This window comes from Atractosteus spatula, chromosome 9, assembly GCF_055471065.1.
Source record: "Atractosteus spatula isolate fAtrSpa1 chromosome 9, fAtrSpa1.hap1, whole genome shotgun sequence".
Classification (NCBI taxonomy): Eukaryota; Metazoa; Chordata; class Actinopteri; order Semionotiformes; family Lepisosteidae; genus Atractosteus; species Atractosteus spatula.
In genome coordinates, this window is record NC_142714.1 from 48656711 (window position 1) to 48673525 (window position 16815).

Sequence of the window (16815 nt, forward strand, 5' to 3'; positions counted from 1 at the left end):
CGAGCGGGGTCGGTCCTCAGGCGGCGCGTCTCACTCCCTCCGCCTCCTTCCCCCTCCCCTTGCAGGCCCCCAGCAGCCTGCTGGAAGCCCTGGAGCAGCACCTGGCCTCTCTGGAGGGGAAGAAAACCAAGGAATTCTCCGCCGCCAGCAGGTGGGGCTCCCTGCCGCAGCACGGCGTCGGCCCGCGGCTTGAAGGGGAACTGCGGCGCTGTTTTTATATTTCGGTCTTGGAAAGAGTCGGCAATTGATGATCGCTTTTCAAACCACAGTGAAAGTGAAATGTCCACAGTAGTGTGTAAAACCTCCAAGTCACATAAAAAAATAGACGACATTTCCAGATATGCACAGCGCCATATTCTGCGATTCAGAACAAGGCGACAGAACTCCTAGCGAGGTGAAGTGGCCCTATTACACTGTGAACAAGCAGGCTTGGGAATCCATCTCTTTTAATCCAATAGAAATATTGCTCTCGACTCCAAGACGGTTTTGCCGACAAGTGCTGCTTACTTGTTATCTCTGCATGCAGATCATGTTGGATTAGTTCTGCAGTAAAATCTGCTGCACTTATTCGCTCGTACATTACATTCGTCTTTACAGTGACTAGTGAGCAGGAAGGGCCACACCGCGTCGCGATTCTTGGAAGCTCTTGCTCTCGCCTGTGGTGAGACCAGGGGTTTGCAACGACATGGCGATCAAACAGTACTTTCAAAAAGTTCACGATTTTGTGCTTAATTCGGAATTCATGAAAGTTTACAGTTCCGTCGGGCGATTTATTGTTACTGCCATTTAACAACCGGTCTGAGAATCTGGGACTGCAGCTCCCCTTCAAGGTGGTAGTGATCAGCATTAGCTCATGAAGAAGCACCTGCTTTGACACACAGCTGACTTAAGGGTGTTTGGGGGGGGAAAAAAAATGTTTAATTGCCAGTTACGGATAAGGAGACAGTTTTCCAGGCCCGCCGTGTGTTTGAAATAAGAATGCTCATGCCTTTTCCTCTCCGCCCCCCTCCCACCAGAGCAAACACCCTGTCCAACGCGGTGTCCTCCCTGTCCAGCACGGGCATGTCCTTCAGCCGCATGGACGAGAAGGAGAAGCAGCAGGCCCTGGAAGAGGAGCAGGCCCGGCTGCAGTCTCTCAAGGTAGTGGCCGTCAGTCGGGACTCGGGAGAGGAAAAGGGGGAGTTCGTCAGTTGCATGACTCCAGGTTCTGCCAGTGAATGCCAATTTAAAATGCCCTTTTGCCACAGAATAATGTCGGAACATGGGCCCTACCCTCCATCTTCGCATCTCTTTATCTCCATATGCAATCCCTTCAGATCCAGAGCAAGGGTGACCAGGGTTCCTGTCATTTCAGCTTTCCCGAGCCAGACTGCTGCAGGTGCTTTCGGTTCGTCTTGTTCACCCGGTCTCTCAAGCGTGCAGTTCAAGCTCATGGCTACCCCTTGTGTTTTGAATAGAAAACTTGAACTCAAGCTTTTAAATGATCAGATTCTAGCCATCAGCTGATGTGCTGCGGTGCCATTTATTTCTGTATAAATTTGTAGCAATCCAATTTTCAGAACAGCAGAGCGCAAACTGCCGCTCTGCTATGATGGTAGAAAGCAGTTTTGAAACTGTTTCAGTGAACTTGTTTCATCCCCTCACCCGAATTAAAAAATCAGTGCTGCAGGGAAAAGCACTGCACCAAAGACTGAATTAATGTGGGTTAAGAATTTGTTCCTTGCCCTTCCTTCAAGAAGGGGCGTTGTGCGTTAAAGCCTCGTGATCTGAAATGTTGGCGCCGCAGGTTGAACCTGTCGAGCAGCAGGCCCGAGACCCGTTGTGTCTTGGCTCTGTACCTGGCGCACCATGCCTGACGTCGGGCCTGCGAGGTAAGACGTGGGGGTGGTGCGGGTGCGAACTTGGCTGTTCTCTCCGCTCCGGCTGCTCCCCTCCGCCCACAGCGCCGCGTGCGCGGTTCCACAGCCGCCCAGCGCTGGAATGGAAAGGGACAGCGCGTCGCCAGCATAGCCGATGCTGCGATCTGCTCCGCGGGGGCTGGCGCTCTGCTATCGGAGAGTCTCTTAGCCCCGGCGGGTCAGGGTTTCCTGCCAGCCCTGCCGAGGAAGGGAGCAGAAGCTGCCCTTTGTTTCCGACCTCCCCAACTGTGTTCCTGCAGCTTCTCTTCAAAACCGCTGACTGACCTGCCTGTGCTAAGAACAGGCCTCTCAGCAAAAAAAAAAAAGTTTTGTTTGCTGGAAACTTCAGGGTCATTCACTGGCTGTTTACAAGCCTGCTTTATAAAAAGCCACCTTTAGCACATAAATATTCCATAGCTGCCTGTCTGTCTAGTACATAGAAGAAGCTGCATGAATTCATCCTGGTGGTTAGCAGGAATGTTTTGGGACTAGGTGTATGAAGGCGTATTGAATGCAATGGTTTTTGCTAGTCGTGGTGAAAATGAAAGCTCTGGTCTATTTGCCTGGAGCTGTGGAATGACAAGTAATGACCAGGGGTGTTCCAGTTCCTGCGTCAGACACTGCTGCTGTACCTTGAGCCACCTGCTTCACTCCTCTGGGATGTGGAAGTGGGGACCAGCGTTGCTGGGAGGTACTGCCCAAGGTGGACCACGGTCCCACCCAGAGGCAGGAGCGCCGCGTGGTCTTGTGTGTTTTAAGACATCAGAAACCAGGAAGAGCCCTGGCTTGATGAGCCTCTGGAGCTTGGACGTGTATCAAATGGTGCAGGTCCGAATAGCCCGACTAACTGTTATGTGCAAACCAGCGTTGGACAGTAGGAGAGGGCTAACAGTCCTGGTCTGTAGGAGACGCTGCTCGTGAGGCAGAATCCGTGGTTAACAGGCGTCTTTTTTTGGCGCAGGACCAGCGTCTGAAGGAGATCGGCATGCAGACCCCTACCGTCTCTCCCAGCACCCAGTCGGGGGGCAGTGCCAACAACGCCACCAGCACGTCCGTGGATCTGTTCTCCACACCAGCCACCGCCCCGTCCACTAACAGGTACGGCCCGCCCCCGGCTTTCTTCCAGGGTCGCCGCAGAAAGACCAGCGGTGCCTTTTCCCCATTAGTGCTGGTGTCACCTCGGACTCGAGGCCTCATGTGCATCTGTGGCAGATTTAGGGAAGAACGGCAGGGCGTTCAAATGCGTCTGCGTCTCTGACGGCAAACCCCCGATCGATTCTCGGGGTAGAAAGTGTCTTTTTAAACCCAAAGAGCTACGCTGTGTCCCAGGAGGTAGCTGAAACGAGTTCTTCGGCTCAGTGCGTGGCTTGCGACCAGAACAAGATGGATGGACAAGCTCTCGTTCCCCTTTCGTGTGCTTTGGATATGGCGATGTATGTCGGGACGCGGTGACGTGTGGTGTTTTTTTCTCTCCGACAGCATGCCAAACCTCAACAGTGACCTGTTTGACCTCCAGCCAGCCTTTGTCCCCACTGTGCAGAGCACACCAGCCATCTCCACCTCGGTCAACAGTGCCTGGGGAGGTAGGGCTTCTTCTCCAGCCAGCTGGAGCTCTTTATACCAGCTGTGCTGCAGGCGGCAGTGAAAGGAGTATTGTCTGTCCTGGCATTTTGTTGCAAAGCGAGTATCAAGATATAGTTGCTGCTCTAGTATATTTTGTAGCGTACTGTAACATGAAATTAACTGCTATAAGCTTCTAGACCACTACTGTTCAGGTGAGCGGCACAGTGGCATGGTGGTTAGCACTACTGCCGCACGGCTTTGGGGTCCTGAGTTCAAATCCACCTTGGGGGCGCCTGTCTGTGGAGTTTGCATGTTCTCCCCGTGTTCATGTGGGTTTTCACCAGGTGCTCCGGTTTCCTCCCACCTCCCAAAGACATGCAGCTTAAGTTTGATGGGGTACTCGGGATGTTTTCTTCCCAGTTTCAGGGGCGCAGGGGGGTCCGAGGGGATTTCATGGCTGGGGGCGAGGGGGATGGGTGTTCTGGGACTAACAGTGCTTTGCTATGGGCACTGCAGGGAACGCATTGAGCTAGACGGGCTTAATGGCCTCCTCTCGGGTTGCAGCCTTTCTGATGTTCTTCTGATGATGACGTTTTAAGTGCCGTAGAAGCCCCTAAGATTGTACCTGCTCTGTTCTCAGGTCTGGATGCCCACCCCATCCAGCAGAGTGTTCCCATGCCCACAATGAGTGTAGATTTTGATGCTGTGTTTGGGAATAAAGTTGCCAATAACGATGTGAAGCCTGCATCTGGTAAAACTCCCTGCTCATTCGGTACATTGTCTGGAATCGCTCTTGGCTTTCTGGTGATTCCAGGGCCCAGTGGCTTGCTCTCCCTGCTGCTCTCCCTCCATTCTCCTTAAGAACCCTGCTTTGCTCCGTGCTCCGACAAGTCGCCGAACTAAACCTGTGCGTGCGTCAGTGTAGTATGTTACAGCGCTGCCTCCGTGTCCTGTTTTTCATCTAACAGTCTTGCATGTTTAAAATCCTTGGTTGTGGCCGTTTGTGTCGCAGGAGGCACAGATGTGGTTACCTAATTACTTCTCCTCAGTGTGCGGTTCTCTTCAGTGGTAGCTGGTGGTTTTTCTACCGAACGCTTTCATGTGTTCTGTGGAAGAAAAAAAAATCTGGCTTAATTTTTCTAATGTCTCCTTTCTGTCTTTTTTCTTTAAAAAAATCCTTTCTGGGTCTGGCGGTGGCATGTCTGAATGGGTGAGTGGGCCTGTTTTCATTCTTTCAGTGAGAAAGTGGTCTGGTTTTCCTACTTTGCCCTGGCAGTGTTTGTACAGAGGTCTCAGGAATGTATGGTATGCTGTGTTAGCCAGCTATTTTGTAGGAAATCATTCATTTTCTTGTACTCTTTTGGTGGGAGCATTTTGCAAGGAATGCCAAACACTTGGGAGTTCTCCATGGCATTAAAGACATTACCCTTAGGCATGATTGTAGAGGTCTGTAAATAATGCGTGCCATTTCAGAGGCTGTCTAATAAATGATGGGCTTTGCAGATGGAACTGTTTTGCAGATCTTCGTGTTGGAAACAATAACATTTAAGCAGCTGTCCAAAAGCTGTGGTTCTGGATGTTTGGTTTCTTTGAAACAATCCGAGACTGTGTGCATGCCTACTTCCTTTAGGGAATGACTGCCTTTCCAGTACTGGGGGGGGGGGGGGTGACATTGCCTGTTTTATTACATTTACATCTCCTTGACACTGCTGCTCTCCTGAGAGTGGTTGGCATTCCTCGTAAACCAGTGTGTTAATTTTTAGTGTTTCTTAGCACATGTGGCTCATGGGGGGAGGGCTGTTGTAGTTATGAGCCTCATAATAGATAAAACAGTTGTCTGAGCTGGCTCTGTCACAGTTCTGAAAGTGCGTGTCTTGCTGGGAAAACTGGTTGGGAAAACAGGTTGCCTGGGAAGGAGTAGTAACGCAGTGTGTCTGTGCTGTCCCGACTCAGGGTTTGATCCGCTAGGAGACCTCCTGAAGCCCACTGGCACCACCACCCAGAGCCAGCCTCCGCCTGTGTTGGGAGGGAAGCTGCTGGCTAATGACCTGGACTCCTCCTTGGCCAACCTAGTGGGCAGTAAGTGTGGCAGAATACCTCTGGTGCTGCTGTTCCACTGTGGCGTTTTGACCCTTTACTGGGGTAGAAATCTGGACATCATCTCTTTAAAAAAAAAAAATCTCATGAGGATAAACTGGGTAAAAACAAGTTTGCCATTTTTAATTCAGTGACTTTTCCATGGGGGGCAGCGTAAGTGCTGATATTTTTACACCAGTGAAAACGTGATGAAGAGTGTCAAGTTGGTTGTTAGTATTTTATACAATATAAAAAAGCAAGTCAGCGCTGAAGAGCTTACACTCGTTCTGTTTTTTTTTTCTTTCTGCTTTTTCAGATCTTCAGTTTGGAGGAACACCAGCAAAAAAGTAAGTATCCGCCAGCCCTTGTTGTCAGATTAAGGAAGCTGAATCCGGATCAAACCAAGCTTGTTTCTGAGCCAGTTCTCGCAGTGCAGTTAGTGTTCTCGTTGTGGGAGTCCGGATTAAGCTGCCCAGCCGTGTGATCAAAGCCGGGGTTTTTTTTGGCTTTATTTGGGGAACGCCTGGATAAGATCCTCAGTTTCACTACGAGGTGGTCCAGCTGGGCTGAGTGACTCCTGTCTTTTATCATGTTCTGCTGTTCGGGGCTGTGGGTAGTGACTGCCCCCAGCAGTTCCAGGGCTGGTCCAGGCTTCCTCCCCCTGCTTGCCTCCAGAGTTTCAGCTGATCCGACGGGTCTGCAGAGCAGGGGTCCCCAAATCTGGTCTTGGGGACCCCCACACCTACTGGTTTCCACTGCAGCTGGGCTCCGTACTTAAACCAATCCTTAACTGAACCAGCGCCTTTTTCCTTTCTACTCGGAGGTTAGGGAATTTAAGCTACTCAACAGATACAACGGTTAAAGGGCACAGTCCTATGTGTTTAAGGTCTGGGCACCACTAAAGGGTTCAAGTTAAACCTATTGTCAGGTCTGTGAAGGGTCCAGGTATTTTACAAAACCCCGCAGGGAGTCCCCAGGGTTGCTGTAGTGACCAGCTGGAACACAGTGTGGCCGTGTGGATGGCCGAGTGTGTGGTGCACCCAGGTTGTGCTGGTGAAGCCCCTGATGTTAACACTGGGTGATGAAACGTGCTATTGAATACAAGAAACTTCTTTCATCACTTTGGCGTTAATTATTAACAGAGTTCGGCCAATACTGTGTTGCTGACACTCTATTAATAATTTATTCCAGGGTAGGACCTGGCAGATTATATTCTGCACGTGCTGTAAAGGGCTGCCAGTATTGCAGAATTTTTCCTTTTTAGATCTAACTTGCTCAGATTTTGTAACAAGTCCTTAACTGCTAAACTGACCAGTTTAGCTGAACGACTGAACGATGCCCTCAGTTGTTTCGGGACGGTGGTTCGCCTGCAGTGGAGCTTTTCGCATGGTCGGGCCTGCCTTACGAACGCGGCTCCGCCCGCCTCTCTGTCCACAGGCCCGACATGCACTGGACACAGCCGGGGGAGAAGAAGCTGACCGGCGGCACCAACTGGCAGTCCAAGACCATGAGCACCACCACCGCCTGGAGCCCCGCGCCCCTGGCCCCGGCGCCCATGCCCGTGCCGCAGATGGTGAGCTGTTCACGGGGCAGGACTCGGGGCACCAGGGCCTTGCAGTTCTCGGTTCACTGTAGGGGTGGTGATGGGGGGGGTGATCAATCCCCCTGTCAATCAATCAATTGATTGATTGTGATCAATCAATCAGCACCTGACTGAGAGGCGCAGGAGTGCACTCCATGCTCTGATGCTGACTCTCAAGTCTCGGTAGATGCGCTCTCATCCCTGCATCCCTACGGAGAGAAGCCTGTTAAAATCCGTTTGGTTCTTATGCGTAGTGAAGCCCGACTTTCGCTCGGAGAAAAGGAGTCGGGTTCAAATGGGGTGTCTTCGGGGGGAACCCAAACGGTCATGTCCGGGGCCAGTGAAAGGCCTCGTTTAGTGCAGAGAGCCGTTTTGATTTACAAAACATACCACAGTAGCGCGTGAGCATGCTTGGGGTTTATGATGGGTCACTGTCTTGCTCGACAGCACTGCTGCTTCATTATAATTTCCTCACTGGCCTCCTGCTTCTTCCCTTTGTTGAGCTCCTCTGTGCCTGCGCCCGTCCTGCTGCAGGGTTCTCACCTTTTCTCCCTTCTTCCTCTTTTCTTTCCTCCGCGCCCCTTCCCCCTGCCCCTGCAGAACGGGATGCTTTATGCAGGCTACGTAAGTACTTTTCTTCGCCAGATTTTCCCTCTTCCGCAAAAACGGTAGTGGACTGATTTGGATATTCCCATTGAATTCTGTTAGAAAGAAACCTGTTTGCTTCGGGTTTCACTTTTCGTCGTCTGCACTCGGCCAGTGTTTGACAGCTGAAGCCTGTGTACAGCCAGTGGCTGATTGAACACGCTTGTTCACTGGTGACGGGTGGCAAAGGGCAAATTGACTCGTTCAGTCACTTGGTAGTGGGATTGTTTTTTTTTTAAGTGATGTTTTGGTGGAGATGAAGCACTTAAATAACCCTTCATACTTAATTTTAAAAACTTAAAAAGATCTCCTCTGAAGACACTGGGGAAAAAGACAAGCCAGAGAGAGACGACCTTGTCTCTTTTAGCGAATTGAACTGCCGAATGGTTTTCTTCCCACAACACACCATTCTTTCCTCCAGCGTCGCTCTGTGAAGGAGTTGTTTTATGGGCCAGTGAAGCTCTGCTTTTGATAGCTGGCCTGTGAGTGAAGGACAGCAACTCCAGAGTCCAGTGTTCAGGAAGCCACTGAGGCTGTTGATAAAACATCGCCTGATGACGTCACGTTGACGCCTGCCTGACGCCTGCTTTTATTTCCTCCCAGCAGGCACCTGCGCCCTTGGCGTTCCCCATGACGACACCACAAGTGCCTATGTATGGAATGGTAAGAGAACTTTTGTCTCTGCCAGAATACACGGCGCAGGCAACAGACTGCTGGGTGCCGATCTTGGGGAAGAGGGTTTGGGAAAATATTGATTTTGGAGTTTTTGCTTTGCTAGCCTAAAAGATGCAGTTATTGGATCAAAGGGATTCCTTGCCAGCGGTACTCTTTTTAAGGCTGTTTCCCTGCCAGCCTGCCTTGATAATGAAAAGTCTCTTCTGTGTTGAAGAATCATGGCTTAAGCCTAAATTTACACTGCTCGGTAACAACTGAAGTCTATCCTCTGACTCTTTGAGCTTGGTGCTTAGAGCATTGAAGAATTATACAGCGGTCTGCCTCTTGTGTCGGTTCCCGGCTTGAGCTTACCCCAGCTTGCTCTCCGTGAGCTCGTCGTTAAGCATGCTGTCTCGTCCCCTGTCCAGGTCCCCCCGCAGATGGGAGGAGTGCCCATGATGGCTTCCCAGCCAATGATGTTTAACCAGCCAGTCCTGAGACCCACCAATCCCTTCACACCCATCCCCGGAGCCCAGGTAACAGTCCTTCATCTTCGTCTTCCTCGTACTCAAGGGTGCGGGCAGGGGTGCCCAGCACCAGCAGATCTAACTTGCTTAAGGGACCAGAATGGTGAGAATCACGCACTGTCTGCACACTTCTGATGTTGAACTGGAGGGCAAGGCAATATTCCGAGGTCGTTGATGAATGTCAAAGTAATATTAGACTGGCTATAAGGCTGTAGCGTTTGGTGATCTGTGTTTTTCTGTTTTGTATTGATCTTGTTTCTTGGAGTGCAAACTGTAGTAAAAGACCTCCTCTGTTTTTGGCCAGACGCACTTCTGTAGCAGATGCGTAGTTAATTGTATGCATTGGGTATTTTGTGTGCAGTGTTTTCCTTTCTGATTGCTGGGTACTTGCTGCCATGTAATTTTAGTTTTATCTTCTTTTCAGATGCAGTTCATGTAGTTCCAGCAAGGTTTGACCCTCGAAGAAGAAAGCTAAAAACAAAAACCAACACCAAATACAGGGGGGAGAGAGAGAGAGAAACGGGAAGGTGACAGCACAGAGACTCTGAACTTTTGCGTTATCGTGCTCCAGCCCCTTTGGTAACCAGCAGCCTCACACAGCATTTGGCCCACTGTCTGCAACAGCCCCTCCGGCCTATGAGGATGGAGTCTGCTCCCAATTGGAAACTCACCTGGGATTTTGCAGGACCAGGCAGGGCATCCAGGAATAAAAGGAAATTGGACTTGGGGGAAATTTTGAGATTTGGCGAGTTGACAAAATGAGAGGATAGATTTTTTTTTTATCAGCAAAGCACTGTGGCTTGCTGGTCAATGATTTTTTTGTTTTGTTTTCATTTTTAGTTTTTTTTTATTTTAATGCCATACCTTTTCCCTTCCTCACTTCACCCTGAAGTTGATCTCCTGAGTTAGGATTCCTCTGGAGATTGGATTACTTAACTCAACTCCCAGATTTCCTGTTCCATGGGTCCTCCTGTTGCTGTTGTGTGAGAGAGCTCTTGTTTGCTTGCTGCCTGGCCTCAGTTTACCCATAGGCCTTTGTGAAGGTCTTGTTGACTTGGCAGTGGGAGTCTGGGGTGCCTCCCTGTTGGGCATCCTCTTAGCTGACTTGTGTTAACTCAGGTCTTCCAGCGTCGGGGAGCGTTTTTCTGTTGTACCTCTTTTGGTGAAAGGCCTGGGTGATAAGTAACCCAGGTCACCTGCAGTTTTACCACATGTTGTATTACATTGCCAAGCCATTTAGGATTCTCTATGTAATTTACTGAGAAAATGTGGGTGTTTTCAGGATCTGAACGGGACACCGGAAATCTCTAAACTGGTGCTTTGTACTCTTGGGCACTTTAAGGTCACTGTGACAGCTGTGGTTGAGCACAGCGGGGCAGGCCGAGTCCTTTTGCAACCTCCTGCGAGAAATCAGAGCTGTCGAGTTGGAGTTTACACGTCTGTCTGTAAAGTCAGTAACGAGAGTTGGCGTCTCCGCCTGAGGCAGAGGTATTCAGGAGCAATGTAGGAGATGCAGGCAGATTTAAAGGCCTGAGTTTTTCCCGGTCAGTCTTTCTCTAACGGGGAGGTTATCTCCTCCTTTCCCTGTTCTTATGGCTCAGAGGGTGTGGCCGGGTGCATTACCCTGGGGATCGTGTACGCAGTTTGGCTGCTTCAGACAAGATGTTGTGTTATAAGATTTGGCCGTGATTTGATGTTTGTTACTAATCTGTTGCGCTTGGCTCGTTTTTCTCTTGTGATGAAACTCTTGTTGTCTCTGTCCGTGATCTTTTTTTTTTTTCCCCCTGGCTTTGAAACCCTGTAAATATTTTCCCTGTATGTGTTTAGGTAAGTGAGCCCCTCTATATCATGCATGAGTGGAGTTTAGTTTCTTTGTACGCCCAGTTGTGCCATCTCTGCCTGGACGATGGATCAGGATGGCCATTTCATGTTGTGAAGTGTAGACTTGCCAGAGAGGTTTTATGCCTTGGACTGTTAAGAGCACTGGTTTCGTTTAGTTTTTTAATTATTTATTTTGAATTAATTTCGTGTACGTGCACAAAAAAAAAATTGGATTGATGTCTTTACTCCTGATGAGTTGAGGGCGGCGTGTTTGCTGTCAGAGCCTCCGTTCAGGAGCAGCTGCAGGCGAGGATGCAGATCGGAGTTGTCCCGTTTCCAGGTCTCATCTGCAGGGCTCCGGCTTAAGCTCGTCGTGCGGTCAGCTCTTCCCTGGTGTTGCACGTGAAGGTGTGCTGTAAAACTGATCACGAACCTCTGATCTGAGGTGTCTACCTCCAGCAGGGTCTGTCCTCCCTCCCCATCCAGTTATAATGGCATAGCAAAGTTTCCTCAGCAACAGAGAGGCTCTCCTTGGTTGGATTGCTGCTCAAAATCATTTTGTAGTTAATATGTAGTTTACAGCATTTTATGCAAGAGATAGATTCCCCACTCCCGTCTCTTGGTGGGAATTGACTGAGCTGAATGGTTTTTAAATGCTGGCAGTGCCCTTTTCCTGTCGTGTACTGATGTATAATGGGTTGTTGGGTTTTTCTTTGGAGTAAATTGATGGCGAGTCCTGGTGGCACTTCAGATTGAGTTTCTCCTTATAGTACTTATTAAAACGAACTGCTTTCTGACGGACAAGAATGTGCATTCTCCCGTGTATGGTATTTTCAGTTTCAGGTGCCAAAATGGGTTTGACAGGCGCCAGGACTATTGATCTTGTTTTGTTTGGGCAGACGGAGCACACCCCTCTAGCAGGTCTTTGTACCTAGAGGCCAAGTCGAGGTAGGAAGCGTCTGACTTTGATAAGCAGTTGGCTTTGCTGTATTCTTGTAACCACGGACCTGGAGCTTTGGCGTTGTAGCTGCCAGTATCCGCTGGGGATCCTGTCCAGACCAGACCAAGAGAGCACCCAGCGGATCTGTGGCACCTCATACAGTCTGCACAAAAACCCACTGAAAACAAGCACCCCGTGACCTTCTAACGGCACAAAACTGTTCGTCGTGGTGGAATGTAGACATAAAAAACGAACTTTTTATGTGTCTAGAGAGACCAGAAATTTATATGAAAGTATGATTTTTTTTTTCCCCCTGCTTTTTTTGTAGCAGGAAAAACCAAGCAGGAAGGGTGAAAATGTCAGGGTGCCTTCCTCCCTCTCCCTGAGGCTTTTTGCGCGAGTTGAAATCGACCTGCCCCCTGCTCTTGGGTCTGCCGCAGAAGGCGCCGAGCCCTGCAGCGGCACCCGGGCCCTGTCCTGCGAGTGGGGGACGGGCTCCGGCGCGCGCCACCTTCCCCGCTGGCGCTGTGAGCCCCCGTCCCTCAGTCCTCGTGCGTGTATTCATGTACACCTGTGTGAATGTGCTCGAAGACCGCGCAGTGTCTCTGTGAACCGTCTCCTAGCGTTGCACCTTCCTTGAGCTGTTACAGAATTCCTCGTGTAGCCGATCTTTGTTTTTCTTTGTGCTGGGGGAGGTGTGAAGGGGGACTTGGGGCGTTTTAACCCTGGGGTGGTTCTGCAACAGGCTCTTCCTTTTTTTTTTGCTGTTCTCAGCCCAGGTCTTCTCTTCTTTTAAAAAGAAAAGACCCACTTTTCTCCCCCCCCCCCCACAGGCTAGGCCCGTTCTAAATCCAGCCTGCCTGGATAAGACTGTTTTTCTGATGATGAGCAGAACGTCTTCAGAACAAAAACTCACGTTGGCTTTTTCTTTGCAAGAATAGATTGGCGACCGTGGTGGCTGGGATTTCATGTGTAGCATGAGGAGGATTGAGCAGCTGGGCGTCATTTTAGCACAACTAAAAATAACTGCTTCCTGAAAAAACAGCACTGGAGGGCTGGGGCCGAGCCTGACAGAGGTGTTCATCCCAGCCGCCCCTCAGCTGCTACCCACAAATGCTAAAAGCTTTTACTTAGCAACAGCATTTTTTTTTTTTGTAAGCTCATCCCACTAAAATCCTCAAAGTCATTCATATTGGCAGGTTTGGTTCCCTGGAAGTTCCAAGACGGGTCAACAAAGGGTAGTTATTACATTACTGTTTCCAAAGATGTTTTTTTTCCCCCGAGGGGGAGGAAGAGGGACTCTCCAGCTCCCCCTATTGGTAGAAGGGTTTCTGCAGCGCCCATGCTGCATGTTGTGCCCTGATCCACTACCTTCTGTGTCTGCAGGGTTTTTCCCCACCTGTCTAATATCAGGGAATGTATTGAGCGAAACTAGAGCTGTGGTTTTGTGTCGGTGTTTGTCAAAACTTCAGGACATTTCTCAACATATTTCCTCAAAACTTTAATAAACCGCTGCCTCATTTATTCTGTATATATATTCTGCAATGTACTTTTCTTTTTGACTTTCTAAACATAAGATATATTTACATGATGTATAAATATATAAATACATTATCATTTGTATTAAAAACCAGCGGATGGAATACTGCATCTTCCCCCCCCCCCCCCCCCCCAAATCATTTGTAATGCCAAATGGTTCCTCTCACAGGAACCCACTGTTTCCATTTTTATGATTTTTTTTTTATTTAGAACAGCAGAGCATCAGGATTCTAACTCGTGTGGAAAATGTTACAAATCATGAGCTTTTGTTTTTGTGCGCACGGACCTCAATGAGACTGGGTCACGCAAAGTTGTTGTGGGGAAGAATAATAAAGAAAGGTCAAGTGTCAGCGTCCGCTCGTGATGTCTGTGTGTGTCTTCGGGCTCGAGCGGTGCTCCTGGAGGAAGCAGGAGGGGGTGGAGGACCAGCCCCTGGTGCAAGACGACGGGTGCAAGGGGCCTGGTTTTCAATTTGCACTTCCGATCCCTTGCCTCACTGCCGGCATTCTGGGCAAAACAAGGGACTGTGGGAGATGCATGCTTTTCTAATCAAGTCAAATTGTAAAAAAAAAAAAATCTTTTAAAGGTTTTACCTCAAAGGTAGTGTTGTCAGCGTATCTGCTGCACAGCACGGCGAAAGCAGGGTAACGTTTTTAGCCATTCCAGCGCCTTTGCAAAGCCCGTCTGCGACCAGGAGCGGAAATTAATTCGTCGTTGGTTGGGAACCCTCCCCCCCCTTCTGCTTGTTTTCCTTTCTGCTTTCCTGCTTGCGGTGGAGTTCAGGACGGTCGGTACCGAGCCGCGTATAAATAAGAATGCAGTCGGTTCTCGCCCTTTACCGCTAGTGGGCTGTACTTGCATTCTCTTCCCAGCTTTGCCTTCATCTTCCCGTAACTCCACCCACTGGCTGCTCTGCGAGCGGGGGCTGTGCACTCTGTTCAGTAGGGCAGTGGGTGATAAAGTGGAGTTGGTGCAAGAAGAGCCAGGTTCATCTGCAGTGTTGTTCCAGCACCGTCCGAGTCCTAATCCTCAAGGGACACTGGTGCCTTCCGAGACGTGCAGAAACCGTGCCTGGAGCGCTGGCAGGGGGAGCTAGGTTGTCCCACTTCAGAGAACTGAGTGGATGTCGGTTGTTAAAAACTGCATTAGATTGAAAATCTACAGACACATCTGCCCCCCAGAACTGAGTTTCGTTGCCCTTCGCTGGGAAAGGCCGTTGCCACTGAGCTTTCACTATAATTCCAATAATTTCAAATGTTTTAAATAAATATATTTACTATTGATGCAAATTAATGGTGCAAAGACTGTCCTGGATCCAGGGATGTGTCCCACGTGAAACCTGGCAAGTACTTCTAAGAAGACTAAGTGATCGCTTGTGGCAGAAGTGGCAGCAATGTTAGAAAATGGAAATTCTGGTGCTATACGCAGTGATAACGGAGAAGAAAAAGGGGGAGGGACCTAGTTATTTGCTTGAACGCTGTGTCCTGTATATTCCCTCTGCAACAAATCCAAAGGTTTACAGAAAGAGAGCAGTCAGAAGAAGGAAATGAGTGGTGGTGAACTTGAAGGAAAAAGGCATCTGGATAGTCCAGTCCATATGGATGAGTTTCACTTCCCGTGTCATGTGTACAAGCCTCTCTGCACTGCAGCTACTGTAGATAACCTGATCTCTGGGGTTAACCACAAACAGCTCGTGTCTTCCTTCCCATCACATCTTGGCTCTACAAACACTCTGAACCTTGTGTGTCCCTATAATCTGCGCTTGAGCATCTCTGGACTTTCACTTTCATTTAACCCTACTGCGTTGAACTCCTTTAAAAATGGTCTTGGTGTATGCTGGGATAGATTGGCGCACAATTAGAAGACCTATGCTTGCCCGTTTTGTGTAGTTCAGATCTGTTTCCTATTTGGGAACTAAATGGTAAAATAAACTTGTTTTTTTTGGGGGGGGAAGGGTGTCTGGGAGTCTGACCAGCTTCAGCAAAGAGAAGAGGCTGTTTCTTCATTGTTAAGTCTTGTGTCACCAAAGCCAGTTTTTTTTGTAGGCCGCTTTCAGGAGCGATGGTTGCTAGCTGCCGGCCATGTCTTTAATTTCACACAAAAAGTTGCCTGGCAGCACGACGTGTTTGCATGGGGGGGGGGGAGATGTTTGCCTGTTCTTTGTCTTTGTAATTGTTTACAAGTGTCGGACTCTTAGGGTCAGCGTTAGTGCAGTGGCCTCTGAAAACCAACTGCTGTTGAGGTACAGGGTGCCGAGCTTCGTAGGTTCCCCACTTGTGTGACGGCCCAGTTCTCCAGCCTCTCGCGTACGGAGCCGTCATCAAAGAACGACGCCCTCCTTCCCCTTTTCACCCGGCTCGACCTTTAGCTTCAGAAGCACTGAGGACATGTTCTGTGTTGTAACGGCCTGTTTAAAAACATAAGAACGTGACCTTTCATTGATCTTTCACGCTTCTTGCAGGGGCGAGACCGCTCTGTGCTTGGCGGTGGATCTCTGGCTGAAGGCGTGCGTTTCCAATGAGTTTCTGCACTGTGGAGCAGTGCTTGTTGTACAGAAAATAAGTGTCAATGTTTCTCTTAAGTATTCTTCCTCTCACGTCTGGGGCGGTTTGTGGAGTCAAGGGTTGGGGGGCTTTGAGCGTTTCATAATGGCAGCAGGTTTCCATTTGACACAAGATTCTATTTTTAATTAAGGCAGACTACGTACATGTTACCATTTTTACGTTTAACAGAAACGGCTAGTAAAAGTAATAACTTACAGTGCCATAGCATTGAATAAGGATGTATTTGATTCTGGAATTTCATGTATTGGTGAGTATAATTGCATAAATAAATTTTTTTTTCCTACCCTTCTGTAATGTGAAATGTTTTAAATCCAGAGCTGAGCCTCTGAAATCTGGAGTGAGACCAGACGTCCGTGGGAAAACCGGGAAAACCCGGCGGAGCGATGGCCCAAGGGCCAGTTTTTTAAATACACAGTGGAAAATTGTGGAGGCTTTTTGTGACACCCCCCCCCCCCCAAAAAAAAAGCACAGTCCAACTAATCTACTAAAAACTGTTACTACATGTAAGTCCTCTTGATCTGAAAAATGTAAGTTTTGAATGAAAGTGTAAAACGAGGATCTCCAGCCCCGGCTCTCAAGAGGCAGGATGCGGCAGGTGCTGAAGTTTGCCATTTACTCCCTGGTCTCTGCCGCTGTTCCAGTGTGATAAGCAGGTGCTTTATCAAAGTACACATCATTTAGAACTAAAATCAAAGTGCATTGATTGGTACCTTACAGGTGTTCCCCCCCCCCCCCCCCCAGGACTAGGATCGGAGACCCCTTCTGCAGAGCTCCTACAGGCAGTGACGATTAGGAGCTACTCGCAGGCAGCTGCCATTTTAGAGCCCTGGAGGAGAGGTACACCTGTTGGGAATGCGAGGGCGTTATCCAAGCCCCAGCCCTGCAGCGTCAGGCTGTCCCTTTCCTGCTGCTGCGGGGTGGAAGTGCACAGTGCTGGCTGGAAAGAGCCACTGCCTGGCCCTCAGGGCAGTTTCCCCCCCTGGCAGCTCTTCCCCAGCCTCGCCAA

General features: G+C 49.3%; 1 protein-coding gene across 8 annotated transcripts in view; it reads left to right on the top strand.

Annotated features, from left to right (window-relative positions):
* Positions 1–16092, top strand: part of LOC148828721 (phosphatidylinositol-binding clathrin assembly protein) — a 39362-nt gene extending 23270 nt beyond the window's left edge. The window contains exons 9-20 of one of the 8 annotated variants that reach the window (XM_088924624.1): positions 66–151; positions 1017–1140; positions 2860–2996; positions 3378–3481; positions 4102–4212; positions 5415–5540; positions 5854–5884; positions 6975–7110; positions 7720–7743; positions 8371–8427; positions 8847–8954; positions 9370–16092. In XM_088924624.1, coding sequence (XP_088780750.1) covers positions 66–151; positions 1017–1140; positions 2860–2996; positions 3378–3481; positions 4102–4212; positions 5415–5540; positions 5854–5884; positions 6975–7110; positions 7720–7743; positions 8371–8427; positions 8847–8954; positions 9370–9384 — 1059 coding nt within the window. In that variant the 3' untranslated portion in view covers positions 9385–16092. Of the gene's footprint in view, positions 1–65; positions 152–1016; positions 1141–2859; positions 2997–3377; positions 3482–4101; positions 4234–5414; positions 5541–5853; positions 5885–6974; positions 7111–7719; positions 7744–8367; positions 8428–8846; positions 8955–9369 lie in introns of all 8 variants that reach the window. The other 7 variants (XM_088924627.1, XM_088924625.1, XM_088924626.1 and 4 more) reach the window with 7 other exon arrangements.
* The last annotated feature ends 723 nt before the right edge of the window (positions 16093–16815 follow it).